The 27,414-nt window shown below is 47.7% G+C and overlaps 1 protein-coding gene across 13 annotated transcripts; it reads right to left on the reverse strand.

The window, feature by feature from the left end:
* Tpm1 (tropomyosin 1) lies at nucleotides 1-26,691 on the reverse strand. Of its 13 annotated transcripts, none has more exons than XM_032911403.1 (9): nucleotides 26,421-26,688; nucleotides 25,178-25,303; nucleotides 13,431-13,564; nucleotides 11,303-11,420; nucleotides 10,160-10,230; nucleotides 9,322-9,397; nucleotides 8,829-8,891; nucleotides 8,504-8,573; nucleotides 1-1,954 (listed from the first exon to the last, which is right to left on the reverse strand). In XM_032911403.1, the coding sequence occupies exons 1-9, from the start codon at nucleotides 26,532-26,534 to the stop codon at nucleotides 1,881-1,883; spliced, it is 846 nt and encodes a 281-aa protein (XP_032767294.1). In that variant the 5' UTR covers nucleotides 26,535-26,688; the 3' UTR covers nucleotides 1-1,880. The 13 variants fall into 13 exon arrangements, with proteins under 13 accessions (XP_032767294.1, XP_032767291.1, XP_032767290.1 ...); XM_032911400.1 differs by having other exon boundaries at nucleotides 1-843; nucleotides 26,421-26,675; XM_032911399.1 differs by lacking the exon at nucleotides 9,322-9,397 and adding an exon at nucleotides 9,831-9,906 and having other exon boundaries at nucleotides 1-843; nucleotides 26,421-26,675.
* Between the last annotated feature and the right edge of the window lie 723 nt (nucleotides 26,692-27,414).

A 27,414-nucleotide genomic window follows, 5' to 3' on the forward strand; every position in this document is an offset into this window, starting at 1 on the left:
TTTAGAAAATGTCCTACAATGTGCATTTTATTTCATATCATTATACAATGTTTACATAGTTATAACTCTCGAGAAAATGCCTTTTCTTTACCAATCACATATGTAGTGCCTAGATCTCTTACCCTGACATGGAGAATTGGGAGGGGGGGCGAACAGCACTGAGCCCTCTCCCCACTGAGTTGGAAGGGACCGCAAGCATGTCAGCTGGGAAGGAATGGGAATCTCACAAGACCAGCGTGCCTTTCAAACCCTTGGCTGTGAGGAACACGGGCACACGGAACCCATATCCTCTCGCAGTGCTACTCAAGACAAAAATAAATTAGTGTTGGACAGAAGTCTAAATTGTATTAGATTGAACAAAAGACACCAGGGGTCCTTTTGTTTAAATTAGCACCAATCTGCACCTGATTGTCTCCAACATCAGTCTTCCTGATGACCCCACCGTTGGCACTTAGGCTGTTAATCCTTTTGTTTTCGTGAGGCTTCCTACACTGGCTAAGCAAACTGCATGCCTAAACTCTGTGAAGTGTGGCAATGTCAACCTGGGAAATGGCACATTTAAATAACAAGTACCCTGACTTTCTGTGTGTCTTTCCCCACCCCCTGCCCTAGCTGGCTCTCTGCAGATGTTGCAGTGACAGTGGTAAAGGTATATATATAAAAAAAACGCATTGAAGGGGTTTCATGGTAAGCATGTGTTTAAAGACAAAATAAAACAACAGGGGGAAACGAGAGAATGTGGCCGCAGCTAAGGAGGGTTTCACATGTTGTTTAGCTCCAGTAAAGTCTGGTCCAGCATCTGGTGCATACTAAGGTTTTCTTCTTTGGCATGTGCCACTTTCTCTGTGATGGGATCAGAAAATTGAGTCATGAATGGCTGAGCTTCACACTCGGTAGTGGTTTGTACATTTAGTAAGCAAACACCAGTCACACACAGATGAGTGGCACTACACATGCTTTGGAAGTCACTCACATCTACACAAGGCCCCCGGGTGCACCTACACCTGCAACCCACCCTGACGTAACGTGCAGGGTGTGTTTGGTGAAGGCTCACCCACTTCGTGCTACGGGGAACAAGGGAGGGTCAAAAACCAAATACAGGTACAGCATTGTTACACAGACCGAAGAAGACGTTAATACCAGCACAGGATTCTGAGTTACAGGCAGTTAAAGATCGGGTAGGTGTGCCAGAACACGACCTCACAGAAAACGAAGATGATGTAAGGAAGGTTCTGACCACTTTTTAAATAGATTTATTTCTACGGCTCGCAAATGGTTATATCAACACATCTCATGCACACTTCATTAGGGACATTCTCTTAGTCTTTTTATAGTATCCCACTTATTAGCATGACACGATCATCAGATTCCAACACCATTCAACTTAACAAAGCATACCTTTCAACCAGGGACTTGTGGTACGAGCTCCTGTTTTCAAAAGCTATTTTGCCCAAGCATAGGTACACGTTGGATCACATTTCAAACACTATACATGTTAGGAGGATGTTAGGAATACAAATGTAGAAGAGATATTTAAAGCAGGACTCACAGCTGTTTAGAGGAAATAGAAAATTTTTTCCTTTTTTGGGGGGTGGTGGTGGTGGTGGGGGAGTCCTCATTATCAATCACTTCAAAGAGGACCTGCTGATGCAGGAAGAGCTGAATTGATTGGTATAAATATTTTCCCATATACATAATGTATCATAAAAACTTCTTGGTTATTGAAGATTTAATTAAGATATACAGAGGAAAACATAGGCAAGGCTGGCCTTCCAGCCAATGCATTTCCTTCCCATTTCTCTAGAAGTTATCATTTTTTAACCCCGAGAGTCATAGATTTTCTGAACATGGACTCCGTTCCTAGAACTTGGCCCAGGGTTTTAATCCTCATTCAGGGCCAGCTTTAGTTCGTTAGTTAGACGGCGGTTTTGCTCGAGTTGATGGTAGAGTTGATCTGGGCAGGTCAGCAAGGGTTAGCAGAAAAGAAGAGGCAGAAGGAAGAGGTTAGCAGAGTCAGTGAGAAACGGTTAACAGACTGAGAACACAATATAAAGGACAGCGGCAAGGTACCCTGACCCCAGACCCTCTGCCCTGTGCCCTTGAGGGCGCATGGCAAGGTCTGGCAGAATAAAGGAGGGGCCGGAATCTTTCCTTGGTGTAGAGCAGAGGTGAAGAGGTGCAGGAAGGAACCAATGCTCCTTTTGCACCTCATTAAAGCCACCCAGTGACTCAGTTATGTGTAGTTTAGGACAACAGATATGGGGACTGAGGCCAGGCTGGAGGGCAGCCCCAGCCACTCATGCCTTGTGGGAGCTCAGCAGAGATTCTAGGCGAGCCCCTGACTAGCCCACTTCTGAACACTCTTCCCGAACCCTGTCCTCTCTGCTCGGGAGCTGCTGAGCTGGTGCTGCCGTCTCTGCTCCATGGACAGGTTTTGGAAAACTCTCCATCTTTCTCCCCACGACCTTCATTCCCCACCCCAAGGCACATACAAACACTGAACTCTCTCCCGACTTTGATAGTGTGTTACCCCACGGCAGACATGCATTATCTCCACTCCACACTGATTCAGAGCTTATCTGTGTGCTTCAAGAGGATGACATTCATGTTGGGCGCTGACGGCATGCATAGAGTAAATAAAACTGGGCCAGGAAGATGACTCAGCGGGCAAAGGTCCCTGTTGCAGAGCCTGATGCAAGAGTTTGATCCCCAGGTTCTACACAGTGGAAGGAAAACACCAACTCTACAAGTTATCTTCTGACTTCACATTGTGGACTGTGAACCTCTCCAACCCCTAAAAAAACCACACAACCCTCTCAAACCTCCATACTTGCCTAGTGTGATACAAACTTTATGTACTGCCATGGGATCCATTTGGGTGGCAAAGCCATCCACCACAGGACTCTGTCTGTGTCTGATGATCCAGGGGAGACCCAGTGACAGGTAAAGACTAGCACACTCTAGGGAAACTGGCATATGTGACTGCTTTGAATGACAGTGACTCTATGGTCCTGGACAGTCTACTTGATGATCTTGGAGAGCTACAATCCCACTGCCTACTGGTCAACCATGGTACTAGTGCTGGGAAATGGAGTGGTTCCGTCAACTTCCTCCCATAAGTGGTAGAAGGCGAGGGAAACTGCTCTAGCCCTTACTTTGCTACGTACTATGAGGAACTACACTCAATCCATGCTTTTTCCCTCTTCTTTAAGTTTTCTGAATATTCAAAACTCCAGTCAGCTCTCATCACCTCTAGGCAGTGCCCAGTGAAACTTTCTGTTCTCTGTTGGCTCAAAACACATAATATCTACCAGAGTACACTCACCTCTGTTCCCACACATGGTCAGCTTATACAGGACAAAGATTACGCCCTGCTCAGCTCCTCTCATATCCTGCCACCTTCCAGTGTCTCCCACATACTTAAGAGGTTGCACAATAGAAACCCCATTACTACACCCACAGCATCATGATGGGAAACTGCCACCATGAGCAGGTGACAAGACGCCCCATTTGCAGAACCCAAATGTTTAGCCATTAGAAAAGAACACTGGAGAAGCCCAAGGGAATCCAGAGGCCAACTGGGAGTTCAGCTTACACCTCAGCGTTCCCCATCTCAACCCCCTTGTTCCTTGTTCCTTCTAGCTGCTGGGAAGACGGTGGACTGGGGTGACCTGAGGGCAGGGGCCAGACACGTTTGTAAGCGCTCACCCTCCTATTATTCTGCACAGACCCCAAGTGTCATGAGGTCTCTGGTCTCAGAGCTGGCGGTGCTGCTGGTTTGGGCCAACTGAGGCTCCTGGAAGAGTTGCTGATACAGGCTGGCCTTTGCTCAACCAGAAGCCTGTTAAACAGATTCCTGATAAATTCAACCTGCTGTCTATGCTCTTTGCACACTTGGGATCTGCTTTTATGATCCACTCATGCTGCCGTTTCTCCCACAGTGAACACTCACAGAAAGTGTGAGAACTCTCTGGGAGAGCCAAGAAATTTCTACCCCAGGATGCCTGGCAGAACTCCAAGCATCTTGCTTCCACTGTGGTGGAAAGAGCATTGCTGTTCATCTGAATTTTAAGAAGAACCAGGTTCCTAAATCATGGTGAGGAAGAGGCTGGAGGAGCATTAGGGAAAGGAAAAATCAGAAAAGTGTAGAAGCCTTTGCAGTCTTTGGTGGACAGACACTGCCTGGATCCTGAAATTAGAGTCTACCATGCCACTGACTAAAATATTTTAATTCAGACCCTTTTTGTTGTTGTTGTTGTTGTTGTTTTTTAAATCTCTCTGCCCTGAAGACTTCAGAGTAAATGACTATTTTCAGAGTTTGCTCAGATTTGCTTGAGGAGAGTGGAATTGCAGCCCTGTTAGACTAACGAGCACCATGCATGAGACAGATGAGGGTCACTCGTGCTTAAAACACTGGAGAACAGAGCCAGGCTGATGTAAGAACCAAGAAGCTAGAGGCCACATCGTCTTAACGTCCTAGTTCTGAAATAAAAGTTATGGAAGTGCTGTTTGTGACTGAAATCAAGCACTGTTCTTTGGTGGGTGGCATTAAATCATCCGCAATGGAGCTTAAACAAGGTGGGGGTGGGGGCTGGACTTACAGAGGCACACTATTGGCACAATACAGGATGTGCTTAAGAACACTGAAACTGACTACAACTCAAATACTTAGAATGCTTATAGTGTCACTTCTGTGTTCAAAATGAAGGTGTCCGTGTAATAAAAAAAATAAAAGAAAAAAAAAAAAAGGTTTCAACTCATCTCTTGGCCACAAAAGGTAGAACCATGACCTACAATGCTACAATCCCAGATTCTCACAGTGTGCAAACGCTCTCGCTGCCTGGAGTACAGGATGGCTTCACAGACCTCCATGACTTAGCTAGGCGGAGCCATCTCCGTAAGACACAGAGAGGGGCCATGTCCCAAACTACATGATTGGCAGTGTTTGGAAACACTGTTCAAGCCAGGATTTGACTCCCACTATCTACTCTTGTGGAGGGTCTGAGCCTAAAATGCATGTCAGAACTGTCACAATTCCTAAAGCTATAGCTACCTGGGCCTCACTCCAGCACCAGGAAACCACAACTCAGAGGGGCACAGGTGTGGGTAGCATTTTAAAAAGTTGTACACGGAACTACTGCATTAAAATCTCCTGAGGGTATATAATGTAAAAAAAAAAAAAAAAAAAAGTACCCTTAGATGCACAAAGCAGAACTGTAGTTTTATTGAGCGCTGAGACAAAAATGTCAATAAATAAGGAGCAGAGGAATAGCAAACAGGACTAGCGTACAGTGTTTATTTTACACTGGGAGGATCGCCTCTGTACAATAGAAAGCACAGTCTGTGCCTGGCCCTAGGGTGGGTGGGCACTAGAAAGAAACCTGGGTCAGCTGGAGAGCAGACAGATGCAGAGCTCAGAGAGGTGGGACATCCGGCTTGATGAAGGAGTCTTGGGAGGAGAGAAGCAAAGAAACTTATCTGCGTGAAATAAAAGGTGAAAGAGAAAAAGTGGAGCAATGGAAAAGGGAAAAAGGAAGAAAACCAAACAGACGATAGCAGTGTTTGACATGCAAGCAAGTAGGAAGCCATGTGAAACCCACCGCCAGCTGCACCTGGGGGAGGCCTTCCTCAGCAACTACTTCCTGGGCTCAAGGCTGACATGGGCCAGCCTTCAGGAAGAGACAGAAACATAAAAACAAAGTTTGAGCTAAATCCTCCTTTTGGGGCATTTCGTCATTCTTAAGAGTTGCCCCTGGGGAGTACGCCATTTGATTGATCTGGAGGACTGTGACTATAGATAAGCTGATTCCACTCTTCCTTTATTAACTGTGGAGAAGAGGCCTGCCCTTGTTTCTATGGCGACAGCGAGGCCTCTACAGGATGTTCCGGAACCTCCAAGGCAGCAGGCACATGTAGCACTCCAAAGTTACTATGTTTCCAAACAGTTAGAGAAATGCCATTCTCAGCTTTGATGGAACCCAGTAGGATTAGAATGGAGAAGAAACACTCCTGGGGTTAGATTCCCAAGTGGCACAAGTAATATGTAATATGTTAATAGTTAGTAATATGCAAATTAGCTCTGTATGTTTGAGGATCCCCAAACAACTATTACTGCCTCGCAAAAGTAAAAGTATGGGGGTTGGGGATTTAGCTCAGTGGTAGAGCACTTGCCTAGCAAGTGCAAGGCCCTGGGTTCGGTCCCCAGCTCCGAAAAAAAAGAATAAAAAAAAAAAAGTAAAGTATGGACCACTAGCTTCCAAATTCATATTGTATAAATGTTTTATTTCTCGTTTCTCTGACATAGGCTGCGGCAAGCACCTGCCGTGGGTTATTTTATTTTCATTCGATATAAACATATCAAATAGAAGACTTGATTCCTCGGGAGACCATTCATTTTTGCTCTGGAATTCAATTCTTTTCTTTCTCTTTTAAAGACAGGGTCTTACCATACAGCCCTGGCTGGTCTGTAACTTGCTAGAAACCAGTCTGGCCGCAAACTCAGAGATAAACCTGCCTCTGCTTTCCACACAGAGGGACAAAAGGAATGTGCTCCCATGCCCAGCCCTGCTCTGGAATTCATAACGAGGGAAGGAGAGGTCATGCCCAGTTCCTTTTCTTCAGATCCTTAATAATCTGAGACTTTAAACTTCCAGTTTTAACTGAAAATGGCCATATGGTACCTCACAGAGTCCCAGGAACCAAAAACCCGGTATTTCTTCCTAACTTCCTGCACCACTGCATCATGGCTTCCTAACTTTACTTGAGTCTGGTTTAAGGTTTTAAAAGGAGATACTCAGGGCCCATTCGGAGTCCAGGTCATCTCTCGGCAGAAACAAGCTAGATCTGCCTCTACGAAATAAAAGGATGCCGAGGTGGTTTGCACGGACCGAATGTGCATGGCCCTTGTTAGTGCAATGAGGAAAAGATAACCTATCCTAGGTTATGCAAGAAAGCCAACAAAAGGTGCAGACATGAAGACCACAGACGAAGGGGGGAGCCACGGTGAGGTCATCACACAAGCATGAGGGTGAGGGTGCAAGCAGGCAGGGTGCATGAACATTTACATGGAAGTCATATCGTTGAGAGCGTGGTCCAGCTCCTCGCTGATGGCCTTGTACTTCAGTTTCTGAGCATACAGCTCGTCTACGAGCAGGAAGTGGAAGGCAGAGGTGCAAGGACATGGAGAATGATCAAGAGATGGAGGGTGAGCAAGGGCGGCGTAGGCGCCATCCCGACACGGCAGGAAGGAAAAGGCAATGCATGAAGGGGTTGGTGCCGCAGCGGGTGGCCAATGCAGGAGGCGTGCGGTTTTGTTTTTGTTTTGTTTTGTTTTTTTTAAAGGAAATGAAACAAAAACAAAGAGAACAAAAAACCCATTAGAAAATAAAATAAGAAGGACCCAATATGAAAAACACAACACCAAGGGTAGGCAATCCCAACGAGCCATTAAATCTAAGACCCCCACGGAAGACTGTCTCCTGATGGGCAATGGAGCAGCTTTCTTTTTACAAAGCTGTCAATTAATTACACTGGAGCAGCCAGCCACCGGCGCTGTAAGCTATGGGGAGAAACAGCCAAAGGCAGCAAGTTTACTTTGCTACGACGCTACCTTCAAGCCACTCACTTCCTGCCCAAGCCAGACCAGGGGATATTGATTTCTTGGTGGCACTTAAACTATTCCCATGCTCCTCCCTTTCAAGCCAACTGTTGCTAGTATCAGAGGCTTGAAAAGCAAAGGCAGCCACAGTTTGGGGCTTTACTGCGGCTTGTCTGAAGTTTAGCTTTTGTAATGGTGCTGGGTTTGTGTCTGCTACTCACTGTAAGCTTGCACGGACACGACGCTCGCTCTCTCTCCTCTCACACACTGCAAGCCTGCACCCACACGCTCGCTCTCTCTCCTCTCACACATCTTGCTTTTTGTTATTTATTTTCCTCCAACCCCTTCTGCCTGTGACGTATGGTGTGTGTGGGTCTTTTGTTGTTGTTGTTTTATGGTTTTGTTTTGTTTTGTTTTTTGAGAAATGTTTAAGTGTATTCTTGACACTCAATGTCTTACTAATTCCTACCCTCCAACCTTTCAAAATATAGAATATTTTGCCAATGAATGACTGAAATCAAGCCCTTCTTCAGGGGTCACACTTGGAAGATGGGCTGTGTCTAAAACAAATCTCCACTGTTCTGACAATTAGGAGATATTGCCAGAGATACAGAAAACCAGAGTCACATTCTTCTATAATTACTTCGCTCAGTGAAAAGCAGCCCAGACCCACTTCTGAATTGTAAGAAATTAGACGGAAGCTGTCTGGCAGCTAAGTCGCCCCAAGAACCGAGGACTCGGGTTCAAGAGTTTCATCCTAACAGGCGAGAACCCCAGAGGAAAGTCAGACAGGAAGTGCGACAACAGACAGGCGTGTCCTGGTGGACGCCCTCGGATTGGATGACTGCTTTATCAAGAGAGTTATAGTCAACCATAGGACTGAATTTAAAATATTAAAGATCTTACCTTCTAAGTCATCAATGCTTTTCTCCAATTTGGTTACTGATCTCTCTGCAAACTCAGCCCGGGTCTCAGCCTGTAATGATTTAATTCATTTGAGTCAAGGTCAGGGGGATCCCATCCAGTAGCTACAGATGTAAGGAAAACCAGGACAAAACTCAAGTGTATGCGTCCTGGGAAATGTCAGGTTCAGCCCCTACTGTGAATGACAGCAGCTAGCTAACTCCACGAACGCTGAGAATACATCTTGGACCACGCACCTCCAAATGACAAGCTTTGACCCTTAGTCACAGTCCAGCCAGTTTCCCCCAGTCTCTCTCTCACACGTTACCTCCTTCAGCTTGTCAGAGAGAACCTTGATCTCCTCTTCATACTTGTCTTCTTTCTGAGAGTACTGTAATTAGAAAAGCAGTCCAGATGTCAGGCTCTCACACTCACGCCTTCACACCCAAGGACCATGCCAGCCCAACCAGCAGATGTTGGGATCTCCTAGCAGGTAACAGAACCCCGGGTATCACATGACACACTACAATACATTCTCTGCTTTCTTGCCTATTGCTTTACATGGGATAAGGAGATAACTTATCCACTTGGCACTTTGTTTAAATTAAATTGGTGATTTACCCAACATAAGATATAGTCTCTCTGCTAACACTTAAAACAAAACAAAAAACAAATCCTACTAGCCAATAACCATTAGAAAATCGTCTCAAAAAATGTTGTCCCTTGCTAAAAATGCCTCCTGCACGGTTACTGTCACCACCAGGGCCTCTTTTGAGCAGCTTTTAAAAAGATGTCTTCCCCACTCCATGCTCCTGGCCTACCTTCTCAGCCTGAGCCTCCAGTGACTTCAAGTTGTTCGTCACCGTTTTCAATTCTTCTTCAAGCTCGGCACATTTGCTAATGTTTTCGATCAGAAGCAGAAAGGGTGGGAGAAGCCCAAGGGACGAGAAGAGAAAAAAAGGAGAGGGATGGGAAAAGTGAAAACGGAGTCCTAGAGCCGGAGGGCCGCCTTAAAGGAGCCAAACCACCAGGAGGGAAGCGCTTGCTTTTCGCCTTGGGCTCTGCCTTCCATTAGTGGAGGGGCAGAGAGACCAAATCCAGAATCTCCTAGGTGTGATATTTTGGCTTCTTACTGGCCGCCCCTCGGAGTATTTACGAAGGGGAAAACGAAGAGCATAAAGGACCAAGAGAAAGCACTGGAAGCGAGATGTAAGTAGCAGACGGTGTAGTGAAGGTACAGTCATTACACCAAACCGACCAGTAGGCATTGGAAGCTCGAAGCTGTCTGGGATGCGGTTAAACCTAGAGACTACACGTGAGCCATCAGTACCTTATCCTCTGCAGCCATTAATGCTTTCAAGGTCTGATCCATTATTCTTAACTGTTCTTCCAGCTGTCGAACTTGGCTGTTAGTGGACACAGGAAATGCACAAGGCCATTCACAAAATCAGTGCAGGTAAGGCATGCAAGTGCCACACGCATTCACAGACACCCCACGTGGTTCCTCCGTGTTCCACGCTCAAGGCGCATCCACATTACACCGAGCGCCCAAGGAGCCTGGAGCTGAGGTAGGTCAATGTGCAGCTGCCAGAAGGTCATGCCGTTTAGTCAGCTGCTCTGCAGCGCCCCCACACACATGGTGACAACGGGCCCGCTTACCCTTCCGAGAGCTCAGCCCTCTCCTCCGCACGCTCCAGATCGCTCTCGATGATGACCAGCTTACGGGCCACCTGCAGCGGGGCAAGCACAGCAGACACACTATGGGTTTGGCACACTCCGTGTAGGGGGTGGTTATAGAAATTATATGCATCGGCCCTAGGGATTCTTGTCTGCAAATGGGATGCTACTCCTTCCCTAGGGTAAAGACAGGCAGCTCCCACTTGGCACACTGGCAGAGAGACCACGGCCCCTCTTACTGAGACAGAATGGTTAGCTCTTCCTAGGTGGAGTCTAGATAATTACAAAGCACCCAGGCCAATTCTTGGAATGAGAGAAATATAAAATCGGCAGTCTTAAAAATAGCAGGATGACAAGACATGAGGAGGCATTTTAGACTGAAAGGAAGGGGCTGCCGAGAGAGCACCACAAATAAACCCAAGGACTGCACCATGCAGAGATCCGCACTGCTGAAGGCAGGAGCCAGTGCGATGCCTGGAAGGTCAAATCTACAGTCAGATATGAAACAGAGAAGCTCCTCCAAGGCAGCCCAACTCCACTGGGCAGTTTCAAGCAACCACGAGGAAATGCAGAAAAGAAAACAAACAAACAAACAAAAAACCCCAAACCAAACCAAAACCAAAACCAAACAAATAAATTAAAAAAAAAAAAAAAAAGCATAAAAAACAAAGGAACCAACTGGAACCTACAGCCATTTTGGCTTTTATCAGGTTGTTCATGTGGACAATACCAGGGACCCCTTTACTACAGAGCCTGTGCTAACAGGATTTGTACCACCCTGGAGAAGCCTCTCTGAGTCTCCCAAGGAGCTGTGGGGTCTATGTTCTCTACGATGCCTGGACTGAAACATCTATACCATGACAATAGGACAGCTCTCCTAAGGGCCCACTTCTCCTAGCTAAAGATGTTCTGTCCCAGCCTTTAGGGTGTGGGGGAGTATAGATCTTTCCCAGTGCAGATGGCTGGCTGGGTTATCACAGTAAGAACCAGTTCCTGCAGGTGAAAGAATCCTGCTTCTCAGAACCACCCACTTCTATCCGGGAAGCTGACTGCTCCACCCAGGGACCCAGATAGCACCCCACTCGCAGCTGGGGTTTGGTGAGGCTCTGGGCCCCAGAAACTGACCTCTTCATACTTTCGGTCAGCATCTTCAGCAATGTGCTTGGCCTCTTTCAGCTGGATCTCCTGAATCTCCATCTTTTCTTCATCTTTTTGGGCTCGGCTTTCAATGACTTTCATGCCTCTGGAAAGATAAGACAAACAGGAAGACCCAAGATGGAGAGGAGATCGCTGCTGTGGGACGTGAGGCATTTTAGACTGAAGGCCGACCACAGGAGAGCAGAGGGCTGTTTATTCTCCAAAGACAGGCATGATTTTCCAGACCAGACACACATTTCCCTCTGTTTGTTGTGAATGAGATCTCTGAGTCCTGGAGAAACTTCCTAGTCTTAGGTGTCAGGATGGCGTGTGAATCTGGGAGGCATGGAAATGAGGGAAGTTAACATGCTTTATTTGTTAAATAGAGATTCTCCACCTCCTCCCTTTCCTGAGGGAAACCGTAGATTGAAATGGATGAAGAGCTGGGTGTGGTGGCACTGCCTTTAAGCCCAGCACTCAGGAAGCAGAGGCAGAGGCAGAGGCAGAGGCAGAGGCAGAGGCAGAGGCAGAGGCAGAGGCAGAGGCAGAGGCAGAGGCAGAGGCAGAGGCAGAGAGGCAGAGGCAGAGGCAGGGCAGAGGCAGAGGCAGAGGCAGGTGGATCTCTGAGTTAGATGCCAGCCTGGTCTACATAAGAGTTCCAGGACACCAAAGCTACACAGAAAAACCCTGTCTAGCAGGTGGAAAAAAAAGGAAGAGAGAGAGAGACAGAGAGAGAGAGACAGGTGAACAGGTGCTGACACTGGATGTTATGGCATGGTGTTACAGTTCAGAAAATGTTAACTGATCTAGAGTTTACAGATTTACAGCATAGGCAAACCATAAATGGGGTTTCACTTGGCAAATTTTACGTGAGCAGTTCTAGCAAAGAGTTATTTTTTAAAAGACATTGATTTTTATTTGGTGTCTGTTGAGGGTTTGCCTGCATGTATGTATACACACCATGGGCATGCAGTACCCTCAGATGCCAGAAGAGGGCGTCATAGTCAACGTTCCTTTTCCTCCAGTCTTGTGCTGCCAGACTGCCTTTAAAAGTTCAGTAGCAGGAAGAAGTCATTCACAAGACTACTGCTATTTGACATACTAAGACACAATTAGTCACCTTAAAGAATCCCTGAGCTCTTGGCAAGTAAAGAAAAAGTAAGTGGTAGTTAATATTAAGCCGAAAGCTTTAGCTAACAAACTTGCTTAGCCCTAACGTCTGCAGCGACTTTTCATACCTGGTGCCAAGGAGCAGAGGCTCACTTCGAAGGAGTGGTGGAGAAATGGACCCTCGCCCGCCCAGCTTCCAGCAGGAATACAGCATGCTTGCACTGTTCTGGGTGCATTCTGCTATGCTACCCCTCACCTAACAGAATGCTCTCTCTAGTCTCATGATGTCCCACACTTTGTGGCTTGCACGACAGAGTACAGAGGGAAAAAAAAAAAGCCTCGCAGAATGAGTGAGGTTAGTTGTATGGTGTGGTGATTAAAACAGACTGTGGACAAGATCTAGAATCATCAATAAACAGACCTCCAGACGCGTCAGCACGGGATCTTCAAGACTGGGCTAGTGAGGGTGGGGAGACCCACTCTAATTGTGGGCAGTACCATTCCACAGGCTAGAGTCCCTGACTCAACAAAAGGGAGAAAACTGGCCAAGCACTGGCTACCACTCCTTGCCAGACCCAGTGTGACCAGCTGCCTCGTGTTTCTGTCATAACTAGCTTGCCCACCAGGATGAGCTGCATCCCAAAATCTAAAACATATCATTTATCTGCTTTATCTATGTGTTTTTTTTTTCCTACCTGTTTGACTACCATGGCTCTTTCTCCTGGGTCTGGGACATCTTGGTAAATATATTTTATCTTTTTATGTTTATGTATGTCTGTGTATCACATGTATGCCTGGTGCCCACAGAAGCCAGAAGAGGACATCAGACACCCTGGAACTGGAGTTATGGACAGTTGTGAGCTACCATGTGGGGGCTGGCACTCAGACCAGGGTCTGTAGGAGAGCAGTCAGTACTAAGTGCTAAGCCATCTCTCCAGCTCCCTTGGTGTGTATATGTGTGTGTGTCGGTGTGCGCACACACCGGAGCTGGATGGCGTAGTCTTACCTCTCGCTCTCATCTGCAGCCTTCTCAGCCTCCTCCAGCTTCTGCAGCGCTGTGGCCAGGCGCTCCTGAGCGCGATCCAACTCCTCCTCAACCAGCTGGATGCGCCTGTTCAGAGATGCTACGTCAGCTTCAGCCTAGGCAGAGGATGAAAGACACTCAGAGCTGGGGAGAAAGTGAGGGTGGTACCTTCAGGAACTGGCCAGGACTGAAGTGCTGGCTCCAGACAGGAAGTCTGGGCCCTGGTGTGAGCTACCTTCCAGTTACGACAAGCCCTGACCAACTCAAGTGCTCACGCAGGAGCATCATGCTTGGAAATACACAGCAGAAACAACACTCAGGAGACGGCGGGCCATCCGCAACATGCTCACACGGCTCCTTCAGCTGCTGGTCGACAGGGGAGTTTCCTCACAGCTCACTGACAGCTAGAGGCGTGGATAGAGACATCCAGTCTCATCCAGTTCATCCAGGAGTCACCAGCAGGAGGATGATCAGAATATAGAATGCAGAGTTTCATCATACTGTCCTTTCTCTGAGTTACTTCTCAAAGGAGCCTTATAACGAAACTGAATGCTTTAAAAAATCCAGTTTAAAAAAACATATACCAGAAAAACTAAACAAAACGAAACCCCAACAACAAAAAATTCAAAGAACCAAAACAAGCAAAAATAAATAAATAAATAAATAAATAACAAAACAAAACAACAAAACATATGGAGATCTAATACCATCTAGAAACTTCCCCTTTGCCCCACCTTTTTCAGGAACCTCTTTAAAATAACTGGCCTCACTGGAACGAGGCCAAGATAAATTTCCCAAGGGTTTTTGACCTAAGCTTTTTGGAATGTCTTAAAAGTCAAGGTTGCTACAAGAAAAGTTTCACAGGCCTAAGGAGAAAGGCGATGCAGATACTGTTTCTACTTGGAATTTAGGTTTAAATGAAAGCGTTTCTTTCTTGGGCAGGCCCTGACTGCTCACTGTTAGAAGTACGTTTGCTCTGAGCCTGGGGAATGCTTCCCTCACTGTTGCCCGGCTGATCCCAGATGCCCTGGAAGCGAAGGTCGCCCCTGCTAATTAGGTAGCAATTATTTATCCCCATCCACTCTGAATCTATGTTCATCAAAGGCTGAAGAGCCCTCAGGATATCTAGGAGTCAATCTTCTAACAGTGGCAATACACACTTTAGAGCCCACGCCACTGGCTTTTCTTTTTTTTTTTTTAACTGAATTGTACGTTGCTTAAACTCCAAGACATCATCGGCTTTCTACAGAGAGGCCTGGGCTCCATGTCTACAGAGCTGAGCAATGAAAACACCCTAATTAAAACAACAGAACCTTTCAAAGCTCCTGGGAGGACAGGAAATGCACGTGCAGTCAGAGAAAGATGGTCACGGCCTTGAGTCAAGAGAAGTGAGACCATTCAGTCCAGTGTTCATCAAGATCTTCACCAGTTTTATCTGGAGAAGGGCAATGAACAGGGCATCTCCCACCACCATGAATGACTGGTGTTTTTTTTAAATACATAAACATTTTCGACACATTTATCTCAAAGAGAAAACTACAACATACTGACTGGCCGCCCACGGTGAGTGTGAAATGAATTGGAGGAGGAGCGGTTACAACTGAACCAGTCCACAGGGTCAATCATTATCAGAAACCAGTTTGTAACTGAGCCAAGCTGGGAAGGGCATGAATGCCTGGGCTTTTCCTTGAAGGCTGGCGGAAACAGGAATAACCAATTTCTCAACAACAGAGAACTCCCTTTGAGAAACCATTCCTTTTGAAAATTTATTTCTAATTTTTAAATAGCATGTGTATTAGTATTTTGTCTACATGTATGCACATGGACATGTGTGCTTGAAGTGCCCATGGAGGTCAGTTCCAGGTCTAGAACTGGAGTCAGGAGTTACAAATGGTTGTGAGTTGTGGGTGCTGGGAACAGAACTCAGGCTCTCTACAAGAGCAGCAAGTGCTTTTAACCTGGAGCTATCTCCCTAGTCTCTTTAGTGGGAAATATACACACATTAATACACATTAATTCACATAAAGGCTATAGTTCAGGGTTGGGTTAAATTCCCTCATCTTGTATGTGTTTCGTTCCTAGGAAAAATTCTATTCCTCTTAAAAACAGGGAGGTGGGGGTGGGGTCAGAAAGCCACCCTGAAAACAAAAACAAAACCAGAAAATCAATTGTGATTGGGATTTCAAACTCCCCTATCCCCAACCCAGTTCTTTCTTTTCTGACACCAGAGTGCAAAGTCCTGGGCCACCTCCCAATACCCAGTGTCCCAGGTAGTCTAACATATATAGTTAGACTCTGACCAGCATCAGGGCAGTTACTGCAAAAGCATCACCATTAGACAAGTCATCTCACTCATTTTTTTTTTTTTTTAAAGGCCAAGAAGTACCTCTATGGGTTCCTCTAGAATGTCTAGATCATGTTCAAAAGTACCTTCCTTATCATAGTGTTATATAATAAAATGATTATCATTTACGGTTAGAGCAAATATCCTTGCTACAGCAGCTGCTGGAAAATCAGAGAAATCTGAGCAGGATTTTAAAAAGACTTCGGTAGCATCAAATTCTAAGTTCCCTACACTGGAGCCTATTTGAGGACTGACTCGTTCACAGGATGACTGCTGATGTGCAGACAGCATTGAATCACCGGGGCAGGCGGGGCATCAGGGGAAGCCATGGCACCCCATGCTCTTTTCCCGTTTCTCTGCACACAAGATTGACCTAACTAACCTGGGGTCCATCCCATTCGATCTACGCTTCCTTCTCTTTGCCCCCAGCCCTTCTACATATTTTCCCTATGGCTCTTGACAGGGTCCAGCTGAATCTTGCTTTGTAACTATCCCCCACTCTCTTCCCACAGCATTTTTCTTAGAACCCTAAACTCTCTGACTTTGACACTCAGGATATCTGATGTCCTCCAACAAGACCAGCCAAGGGGGTTTCTTACACAGAGGTGCCTAGGCAGTCGCTGGGCTTAAGGGCCGGTTCCTTTGGGCCAGTTTTGGCAGAGGGGGGACAGGTACATACAGCAGCACTACATATAGGGAACACTTCTGGAGGACACTCATAGTCTACGGAATGAAGCCCTGTTGTTTGAACTGGCATGGAACCTGGGAACCTCGAAGGAGTCATATGAACCCACTAAGACATGTAATAGAAACAGAGACTACCAGGTCCCGTGCCTAGAGATCATGATTTGGGTGGTCAGTGTGAAGGGGCAGGAGCCACAATACAAATGGCAAGACCCTCTCCTCTTCTATCACCACCCAAAGAAGCTGACAGTAATTGCAGGAGCTGCCTAGCAAACTCTCTACTAAGACGGAGGGAAGGACCTCTGACCTATTGCTAAGGCATGTTGGGAAGCACTCCATCAATGCAAGGCAAGGCCGGACTGAAACCCAAGCCCCTTGGCTTCTTAAATATGAGACTATAGAAACTTCAGGACTGGTAGTTCTCACCCCCTGGAGTCTTGTTCTCTTTGACACCAGAGAAGAAGGTTCTCTACCATCCTCCTACCCCTAGGACCCCAAGTAACTTAGATTTTTGGACAGACTCTGGCTATCATCAGCAGAACAGTGAGTGCAAGAAAATCAGCACATCGTCTCAGTCTTTATTTAAAAGGCAGAGTGTCCTAGCGCACAACCATCAGCTCACATAGGAACACTGCTCTCTAACCCTCAAGGATGAGGATTTGAGGTTCGAGCCTGGGAGTCACTAACAGACCACCTTCTTGAGGGGAAACCCTGTATTCTAGCTCCATGGGCTCTCTTGATGCTGGTCTAGTAGAAATCTTGAAGATTTTTTCAGAATAAAAGACAAGTTTGATTTCATAATTAAAGCCCCATCTCTTTCTTACTCTCCCACACTCATGTTGAGACTTTGTTGTCTAGACCCATTGTTTCCTCCTTAGTATTTCAGCTGCCAAGACTGCATGCACAGGATGCCCTGATGCCCTCATTATTACATTGTATCAATAGACTTCTGGGCCTGTAACTTTTACCAGCTTTTATTTAAGGTTTGGGTTCCCCCTCCTGGTTGAGGCTTTTCTAGATATTTTCTGAAGGTCTCTATCACGGTACTCATGTTATCTTAAGTACCCGTTGCAGTCTGTCAGTGCAAGCCCGCTGTCCTATGCCCATTTGTTATTTAAAAGTAGACAGAAATAACAAGGCATTTGGGGGAGGGTCAAGATGGACCCCCAGATGCAAATTATTCCTAGGCATGTAAATCCCCCTTAGTGCACTAAATTAGGTTTCTTCTAACAGTGGCCCCTTACATCAACACAGTCAGCAAAACCTTTCCAGTGGAGTTGCTAGTTTCTTTTATTTCAAAAGTGCTACTGGACCCCAGCATGTTACCCAGAAAGAAAATGTTTGGGTATCGAGACTATGAGCCCCTAAAACCACCACACATGTGAAATCCTTAGTAATGTATACACTCCCCGACCCTGTCAGTACCGGCTCCCACCTAGGAAGTACTACAGGCTCACCACTCCTACCCTTCTCGCCCTGCCCCCAAACAAGGAAGTGGCTACCTTCAGAAAACACAGGCACGTTCTATTCTCCTACCCAACAAGGTACAATGCAGAAGTCAAGGTGTTCCCACTCCAACACAGCAAAATGTTATTCTGAATCAGACATGAATAAAACCTAAGATTTACATGAAATTCACATGTTAATAGCCAGTACAGAAAAAAGGAAATCCTTTACTCCGGAAACCAATGCTCTGGAATATATTTCCAAAGTCCTGACTGAATCAGAGGAGGGCATGGAACGATCAAAGGTCAGATCCTTTTATTTCATGTAAACCGTAGTCACACAGAGAGGGTTTCACCCTGCTTGCTGTGAAAGACCAAAGTGACTTAGGGCCAAGCTAAACTTCTGCCCTTATATGGTCAAGAAAGGGAAAAAAAAAAAAAACCCACACAAGGACGGCATTAGGGGCACTCCCATGGAGAGCAGATAAACACAGCCTCCTCTATCTGGGCCAAAGCCTGTAATTTGTGAGGCATGTTTGTGTAGCAAGAGGAGTCAGGGCAAGGTACTGAGGTGCGTTTGCTGTGACTGCATGGGAAAGCAGGAGCCCAGGCTATGCTCAGTCACAGACGTTCACTCTGCAAGTACCAAGGCAAACACAGAGCATGCTCAGTTTCCTGGTTCCAGAAGAAGCTGCCAACGCTGAAGACTTAGGAAAGAGCTGGGGGGGGGGGTTGAAAATTGGTTATTTCCCATGATTAATAAAGTTATCCATTAAGCAATTCTACGTCTCCTCATCGACTAGGTTCTGCCCAGAAAGCTGGAAAGAGAATTGGCTTTTTCTCTACATTAAACACACACCCCACCACCCCAGCAAACCCTTAAGTCAGTCACAAGACCCAGGGTCAAGCATTACATCAAGTAGAGTGATTTCATTCCAAGATTTAAGGGCCCACACACCTTGGGAAAACAAGGAGGAGGAAGTAAATGACACCTGCTTTTTCCAAGGTAGGGACCAGCTTAGTAGGGTCCGTTAAGTCTATCTGAGGGGTTGGGGATTTAGCTCAGTGGTAGAGCACTTGCCTAGGAAGCACAAGGCCCTGGGTTGATCCCCAGCTCGAAAAAAAAAGAAAAAAAAAAAAAAAAAAAAGTCTGAGTCTCTGAGTACTTGAACCTGGGCCAACTCTACGGTGAAATATTTTTTTTTACAGTGGCTCATGGCTTTGCTTAATCTTTGCTGCCAAGAGAAACTGTTACTGCTAGCTTAACACATAGCCTAAGATACGTCTAGTAACTACCTAAATTACCTTCATCCATATGTAGGTTCCAGTTTTAAAAGTCAGGAGTAGCCAGCAATGGCAAGCGACTCACCAACGCTCATCCTCAGGCTCTAAGATGCTATCGTGTCCTGACCCATCACCCCGCTAGAGGATTCCCGGAAAATGACAGTAAAATTTCTCTAAAAAGGATTTAAATTGCTCTAAATAAAGACATAAGGTTTCGAAAGGAATGAAAGCTCTGACCTTAGCGAAGCAGCCTGGAAATGCTGTTACCAAAAAAAAAAAAAAAAAAAAAAAAAAAGTGCAAAATAAAAATAGCACGTGTACTTTTTACTACCAGCCACTAGGCTCGGAGTCTACTAGGACTCCATGGAAATGCCTCCTCAACCCAGTCCTTCCAGCCTGCCGACTTCCCCTCCTCAAACTGAGAGAATACCTGTTGATTTAGAGCACTAAACGGAGGAATTTTATGGATAATGAAGTGAGTAGGGTCATTTTTAGGAGCCCTTGCCAAGCAATTACAGTAAAGAATGCTAAGCAAGGCGGTGCTGGACGTTGATAATAACAGGGCGGTTTAAGTAGCACTACCCTTGTGTGCTAAGCCCCACTGCGATCTCTTTATGTACTAACCACAGTTTACCCATAGGGATGCAAAGCTCTAATAGTTGTCCCCAGATAGTGAGGAGATGGGCCAGGATTCAAATGCTGGCCAACTGGGCCTCAGTGCTCTGCACCCTGCTCTTAGCTCACTGCTTCATAGCAGTTAGCCAGGCACGGATCGGCACTAATCCATCACCAGCCACCTTGAGACCTTTACAGGGAGTCTTTTGCTAACCAGTCCTCTCAAGCAAATACTGAAAGCTACCTTTTGTCTATTGGTTTAAAAAATATCTTTATCTGTATTTTTATCTTAAACTTCCTCTAGTTGGGCCTTCCTCTTAGGAAGACTCTCCTGGTTGTCTATATTTTATACAAAACACGCTATGGAGTTTCTGCAAGACACCATACAACCATTCTAAATACTTAGCCAAAAGGAATGACTCAATTCAGCGTAGTCCTGTGCATATTAAGCACAGCTGGACATATTATTTTTCGTAAAATCCCCAAGGTGTTTGAATACCTTGATTTTAAAACACACGCTCAAGACTGACAAATGTCTAATATCCCTTTGAAACCCTGTTTCTGTTCTGTTTGCTGGATACATTTGCCTTAGAAGAAAGGAAGCCAAGTACTATGCTCAACAAGGAGGGGTAGCCAGCAAAAGGTATACTTAGTAACCATGGACTTTTTTTTTTTTTTTTTTTTGCACTGGCTAACTTTTGCCAAAACTCGTTACAAAGGGTTATCTATTGTGGAAGAATATCTACTTGGGACATGGGAGGGCTAAAAATCCTAAGACTATAAGGGCTGCAAACTATGACAGTTAGCTCTTCCACCAGAATCTGGTCCTGTCAAGGTCTTTAGCCTCCATAGAGAAACAGCTTCTAGGAAACACAGGATCAACAGAGAAAAAAGTCCAGTATCCCAAGGCCCCTAAGTCCCAATGCTTCTTTCCAGGGACTGGTCTTTAAAAGAAGGACGCCTCCTTCCAACCACAGTGTGAGTTAATAAATGGCAGCAGCGCAAAGTGCGCATCCCCGGGACCCATTTCATGCTCGCCCCCAGAACCTTCTCAACAGCACTCTTGCTCTCCCTTGGAGGTTTTACTTTAGACCGAGGAGATAAGACGGGCAGGGCTGAGTAGCCGGCTGCCAGTTGGCCTAGGTGCGCCAGGTGCGGCGTGGGGGCCTCGGGGTGATGGGTGGATCCCTTACGGTTTCCCGCAGCTTCCGCTCCTGGTCCAGCTCTCGCTGCAGGCTGCCCGCACGCTCCTCCGCGGCATCTGCCTGCTCCTGCAGGCTCCGGATCTTTCTCCGCACCGCCTCCAGCGAGCTGCTACCCGCCATGGCGAGGCGGCGGCTGAGGCTGTGCTCTGCCTCCGCGCTCTGCGGCTGCTACTGCTGCTGCTGCTGCTGCTCCTGCAGTTACCGAGCCCAGGTCCGGTTCGTCCCGCCCAGGCCGGCTTTGCAACGCCGGCGCCCCCTGCGGCTAAGAAGCAGCCCGGAAGTCACGGCCCCAGGGCCGCACTAGAGAGCCGCGGGCGGGTGCGCGAACGCAGGGAATGGGCGCGGCGGGCAGGCGGGCGGGGCCCGGTGGACCCGGGAACTGGCTACCCATGGAACCACTGCGCGTGCGCGCGGGGATAGCTGGCTCTGGGCTGCTTTGCCTAGAGCGAGGCTACCGCAGGAGGGCGTTTGCATCCATTCCGCGGAGCCTGGGTGACTCCAAGTAGAGGAACTGGATGCTAAAGCCTATGGCGACTCCTGCTGGCCATTTGGAGCGCTCTGAAATCCCGAGTCCCCTGAAGCTGAGTAAGGGTAGGAACCTAGACCTTGAATGTTCCCTAAACTCTTGAGTTGTAAAGAACGCCATCATTCCGAATACTAAAGGCATTGGCAACTCCTGGCCGCTCGGAGCGCTCTGTAATCCCGATTTCCCAGAGTCTGAACAAGGAACTCGGAGCCTGAAATAGGAATATCCTAAAGATACTTGTGAAGAACCACAGAACACAAGATCCTCACTACAAGAATCCCAACACCCAAACTATCTCATCAAGTGTAAACTACTAGCTGGCAAAGCGTAGTGGTTAAATCTTCTGTTCTAAATACATCTTTTTTAAGGTTTCAATCTGGCTCTTAAGTCTCTGCTGGCTGTGTGCCTTTGGACAAATGACTTCTCAGGGATTTCCTCTCTTAAAAGCGAGTATAATAGTATAGGACTCTTCACAGGGCTGTTGAAGTTATCAGATGATATAAAACATTTACATATGCCTCACCTATTTAAGAACTCAAACTATGTAATTAAACACTACCATAAGAGTTTGTCTGTACCCCATAACGAACTGTGCAACTTCAGGCAATTCAGCCTGATATCTGGAATCTGAGGAACCCGGGTCTGCAAGACCACAAAAACCTGTGACAGAACCTCTGGTTACCAGCTGGAAAGCCACATGGACACAATCTGTAAGAACCCACCTCTCTCATTCCTTCTTGCGCTATGTTTTTTAAAGCCTGTCAAGTCTCCGAGCTTTTTAATCCTACACCTTTGTCAAAGAGTCAGTCCTGGACTTGTTTAAATGTGGGAGGTGGAGAATGGAAACAAAGGTAGAAAAGAAAACAGCCTGCCTCACTTATCTTCCAAAGCTGGAACACCTCTGGAATTCCTAGTCGCCTCTGGTCTCCGCTGCAGAAGCAAAGCCTGTGATCTCCAGCTAGGTCCCTGGAGTCCTGTAGGTGGAGCCGCTTGCTTGGTTTCCAAGCAGCCGGTCTGCGAAGCGGTGGTGGTAACAGATCCTCCCCAGAGCTCACAGACCATCTACCTCCAACCTTGAGGATGCCCACATAGGGCATCTGCAACCCTCCAAGGGCAGCGAGGGAATATACCGGCCACTTGCCGATGCAGTAAGCAGCCGCCTTAATAATTTAATGTCTTCCTTTTCAACCCCCCTAGGAAGTCAGTTTCTGGAGAGAGTGTTTTCATGCTGATGTCCCTATAGAAGAGCTGTGGGCAGTTAGGTGTAGCTACAGGTTAGAAGCCCTCGGTTATTTAGGAAACAATGTGGCTGGGTAGCATCTGAAGAGATCGTGGTGTGACTCACTCAAGGGAAAACCTGAGCTTAGGTAAGCCTGAGTCACTACATTAGGAAGAAGACCTGGAGGGATGGAGACTCACATCCTGTAAATAATCGGCGCCGTCACAGTTATTTGGGGGAAAGAGCACACACTTAACAGGACTCAGCCCTGTTTAGGTGGGGGAAAAAAATTCAAATCAGATTTCTGGGAATAAATACTAGCTCCCAAGTGACAGGCAGCCTTTTAAACTGTAGTGTATGTGGGATGGGGAGGGGGGAAGGACCTGGGACCCTGCTTCTGGAATATAGTTTCTAAAAGTAGGTTGGTAAATTGGGACAGTGTTTTTTAGTAATAATAATCAAAAATTATATTTTAGACACTAGACTAGTCCCCACTGCAAAGAGGCTGACTTCTCTCCCGCCTCTTTCCTCCGGGGACACCTGTCTTTGCCTCAAGTGTTAGCTATTTCAAGTGAGTCAGGAGCTCTCTAAATATAACAAGTCTTTGCAAACTTCCTTCAACATTCCTGGTCTCCAAAAGAGCTAAAAGTGCTTTACAGAGGAAGATGATCAATACACTAACCAAAAGAAACAGAGAAATACACGCTCACACCATATTTAGAGACAGTCTTCCAGCTCATAGAAAGAACCAAAACTGGCTCTAAGAACCTCCCCTCCTGGCCCCGCCCCCACAGATGACTTTAAATAGCCTCTTTTCTACTTCTGCCCCACCCCATTCCAGTGCCCCCCTAAGATTTCTTATTAAAGACATGATTACCACTACATAGCTACAACAATTATTATCTTTCCCCCTTAAGAATTATAGTAGGGTTTTTTTTTTTTCCTGCCTCCTGCTTCCATTGGTACTGGGGATATTTGCAAATTCTCTGAATTCCTTTCCTTATATGGACTATCTCTCCTTGATCTATCAGCGGCCCTTCTGAAAAACCTCCTGCAGGAGAATTTGGGGGTGACTGGACATCCTATGTAGCACATAGGAAATAGACTTCTGACCCCCGTTATACAAAACAGGCTCAGCATTGTGAAAACTTTTTGCTGTTCTTTTTTTTTTTATAAACTCAGGTAGGTTTTAGCTAAACCAGTGCTTTCCCCCAAACCCCCTTTCCAGAAAAGGTAATTGTCAGTGAAGTTTTTCTTTTTGTCTGATCCCACTGTTGGTTGTCTGGTGGCTCACTACCAGGAGCACTAGATAAATCTCCAGCCTTTCATGATACAAAGGCCTGTGCAGATTTCAAGGTCCTCGGGCAATCTGCATTACACATTATCCAAAAATAAATAAATAAATAAAAATAAACTGACCAAAAATGACAAACTGCTGTTGAACCTGGGGGTCCAACCTCTGGGTGTAGCTGTCTCTGCTACTCACACATTCTTGGAATTGTTAGCCGCTTCCCAAGGAATTCTTTTCTAATTGGGCCCCTAGGCTTAATTGGCTTCTCCAGTGGAATGCAGTGGTGTGGAGTCAGGGCACTGGAAAACTGACCCTCAGCTTGACTTTCTAGACAAGTGGCTAGCTCTGGAGTGGAGAGGGTGCTTGGCGGAGCTGGATCTATGCCTATCACCCCCCCCCTTGGAAATACGCAAGTGGTGGTTGTCAGAGGGCTGACAGGTGGGGGTGGGGCGGGCAGGGGGCAGCCAGCTCCCTACTCCATATAAAGCACTGAGTTATATATAACTCCCTGCGTACTTTCTGGATCTAGTGCTTCAGACTGCAGACCCAAGCACGTATCATCTTCCCTGGGCAGGTCTTAAGGCTTGCCTAGTGAGAAAAAGAGCCTCCAAGTGTCACTGTAGCCCTCAAGTTTAGCATCGGAAGTAAAAGGGTGTCCATTTAAAGGTCAGGCTCTCTGAACCCACTCAGACTAGGTCCATCAGCGAAAACCACCGGGGGTTTTGGGGGTGGGGTGGCAAACAAGAACACTAGGGATTCTGTTTTGTACAGACCTTGGTGATGACATACACTTCAGAGGTTTTATACCAGCAGGAGGCGAAGTTCACCTCCAGCAGTCCCCATCTCAGAGGCCGTGTTCTCCCAGCTTCTCACCCACCCACCTCCAACCAAAGGGGAGGAGGTAAAGAAGAGGAGAAAAAGGGGAAAGGACAGAATATAAATGAAATGTGCGCAGCAGCAGAGGCGGCATCCAGTGCTCTGGGCCACGGCCAGGCTGTGTGCAGGTGTCCTGTAGGAGGAGGATCACCCTCTTCCTTTGCTCTGCAGCCCCTGTGGTGACCCCCAGAGCGGCCACGCGGTCAGGGGGTGAGGGAGGCAGTGTGAGCGTGCACTTACATCTGTGGCCTTTTTCTCCGCCAGCTCCAGTTTCTCCTGGGCATCTTTGAGAGCCTCGGAGTATTTGTCCAGTTCATCTTCAGTGCCCTTGAGTTTCTTTTGCAGTGACACCAGCTCATCTTCCAGCTGGGAGTTGGCAGTGGAGTACGGGGGGAAGGAAGGGAGAAGGGGGTGGGGTGCAGCAGGCAGCGTGATCCCACAAGGTGCGGGTTGAGGGTGCGTAGACCATAAAGGACAGGAACAGCGGGAAAGAGAGAGAGAGGGAAAGACAGGGAGGGAGAGAGAAAGAGAAAGTTAGCCATTCGTGTGCAGTGCCACACCGCGCGCCCGGGTACCTTGGCGGCGGTCTCGTCGGCAGCCAGGAGGCTGTCCTCTGCCTTGTGCAGCTCCTCCAGCACCCGGTCCCGCTCGTCCTCCGACGCCCGCAGCAGCTTCTCTTTTGCTGAGATGTCCTCCTCGAGCTGGGGCAGCGGAGAGCGGGCGCGGGCGGCCGGCATGGACCGGGTGTGAGACACACAACAAACGGGTGCCAGGTTGGCTGGGGTCCTGGGGCTAAGGGATCGCTGCTTTGGGGCTCAAGGGACCCTAGGTAATCTCTCTCCCAGAGCTGGAACCACTCAGTGACTCATCTCGCATCCCACCCCCCACCCCACGCCACCCCGGGACCACACGCTCGGCGGAAGACAGCAAGCTCAGGTCCCCAATTTAAGGGATTGCAGAAACACGCCCTTGTTTGGCTAGCTTTCCGTCTGTGTCTCCCATTCTGTCCCATCTTTGTTCTTAGGAAATAATTCAGTGAGCCCTCCTCTTCTCTTCAAAGTTTTCAATCCCATCTTAAGGGCTCTCTCTCCCCAACCAAAAGGTCCAAAGAACTTCGGACACCTTAGGACTTAATCCTTGCCCGGCTCCCCCGCCCTTCCCTCCAGGCATCCCGGGAACTTGTACCCTTTCTCCCTTCCTCTTTCAAAACTGATCCCCAATCCTAAGAGTCAAGAGCCTCTTTACGGAGCTCAGTGGACCTCGCGGACCGTGGGAGCCAGAGAAGGGCCACAAGCGTCCTCAGACGAGACAGAAAAGTTAGAATCCGTCTAACTCTCGAGCTTCTTCTCCTAATTTTTTTTTAAATGCGCGCCCCTGGACATCCTGTGCTGGGGATAGGATGGGGAAAGGGAGCCAGTTCGGGTTCCCGGACTGAGAAACTGAGGCGGAGTTGGGGCAGTGGGGGTTGGGGGTAGACGCAGACCTGCTTGCTCCGGTCTTCCGCCGCCTTCTTGTCAGCCTCCGCCTGCTCTGCTCGATCCAAGGCGTTCTCTTTGTCGAGCTTCAGCATCTGCATCTTCTTCTTGATGGCGTCCATGGTGGCGGTGGCGAGGGGCCCTTAGGCAGAGGAGCGAGAGGAGACGCGAGCGCCGTAGGGTGGCAGAGCCGGAGTGCGAGCGCGGAGCCGCCTGCTGCTCCCTGATATGTACTTTCCCAGGGGGGCGACCGCATTCCTTAGGACAGCCAATACTTTTTTGGAAAAGCTTGTTCCTCCTTCCCCCTTTCCCAGTCTCCTGCCTCCGCCCCATGCCCCCTCCTCGCTCCTCCCGCGGGGGCCTCACGCCCATTCGCTGCCGCCTGCCGGCCTCCCAGTTGACGGTGGATATGACTATATATGGGGACCCGAGCCTCCGAGGCCGCGGCCGGGCGAGGCCGTCCTATTTCTAAACCTGCACGCCTGGGAAAGAGCTCCCGGACCTCGCTGGAGAGGAGCCCGGTAATGGGCGAGAGTCTCTAGCCATCTCCCAGAGCCGTCGCCTGGCGGTCAGGGTCCCCAGAAGAGCCTGGTGGGAGTCACCGGGAATCCCGGGAACAGGGCAGGTGGTGTGTGCGCACCATCTCACTTGGCCTCCGGATCCTGGGGTGCTCACTGTAAGGTCCAGGGGCTGCCAGTCACAGCCACCGCACCTCGCATCTGGGCCTGGGAGTTCTCAGTACCTAGCTGAGTCCTTCTAGCAGCTCTGAGTCCACTCACCATAGTCCTGGGCTCTCACAGTCTGGAAATTTCAACCAAAGCAGAGAAATAGAGGTGGAGGAAGGTGTGGGGGCCATTCCTGAGGCCCTGTCTCTCTGCCCCTGATGGTGGGCATAATGATACACACAGGAAGTCTCCAATCGTTTCACCAAGCTGGAGGTGGGCAGTAAAATACATTAGGAATTTAGGGCCCGGTTTGCTGAGTTATGTGCCTGTGCTGTGC

The sequence above is a fragment of the Rattus rattus genome, chromosome 8, assembly GCF_011064425.1.
Source record: "Rattus rattus isolate New Zealand chromosome 8, Rrattus_CSIRO_v1, whole genome shotgun sequence".
Lineage (NCBI taxonomy): Eukaryota > Metazoa > Chordata > Mammalia > Rodentia > Muridae > Rattus > Rattus rattus.

Bases quoted from the DNA above. Each gene is read 5' to 3' on its own strand.
- Tpm1 (XM_032911397.1), bottom strand. From the start codon at position 26,534: ATGGACGCCATCAAGAAGAAGATGCAGATGCTGAAGCTCGACAAAGAG. The intron at 25,304-26,420 runs GTCTGCGTCTAC...GCCAACTCCCAG, and splicing joins CGGAAGACCGGAGCAAGCAG to CTGGAAGATGAGCTGGTGTC. The intron at 8,574-8,828 runs GTAACGTGTGAG...AAATCATTACAG, and splicing joins TCTCTGACAAGCTGAAGGAG to GCTGAGACCCGGGCTGAGTT.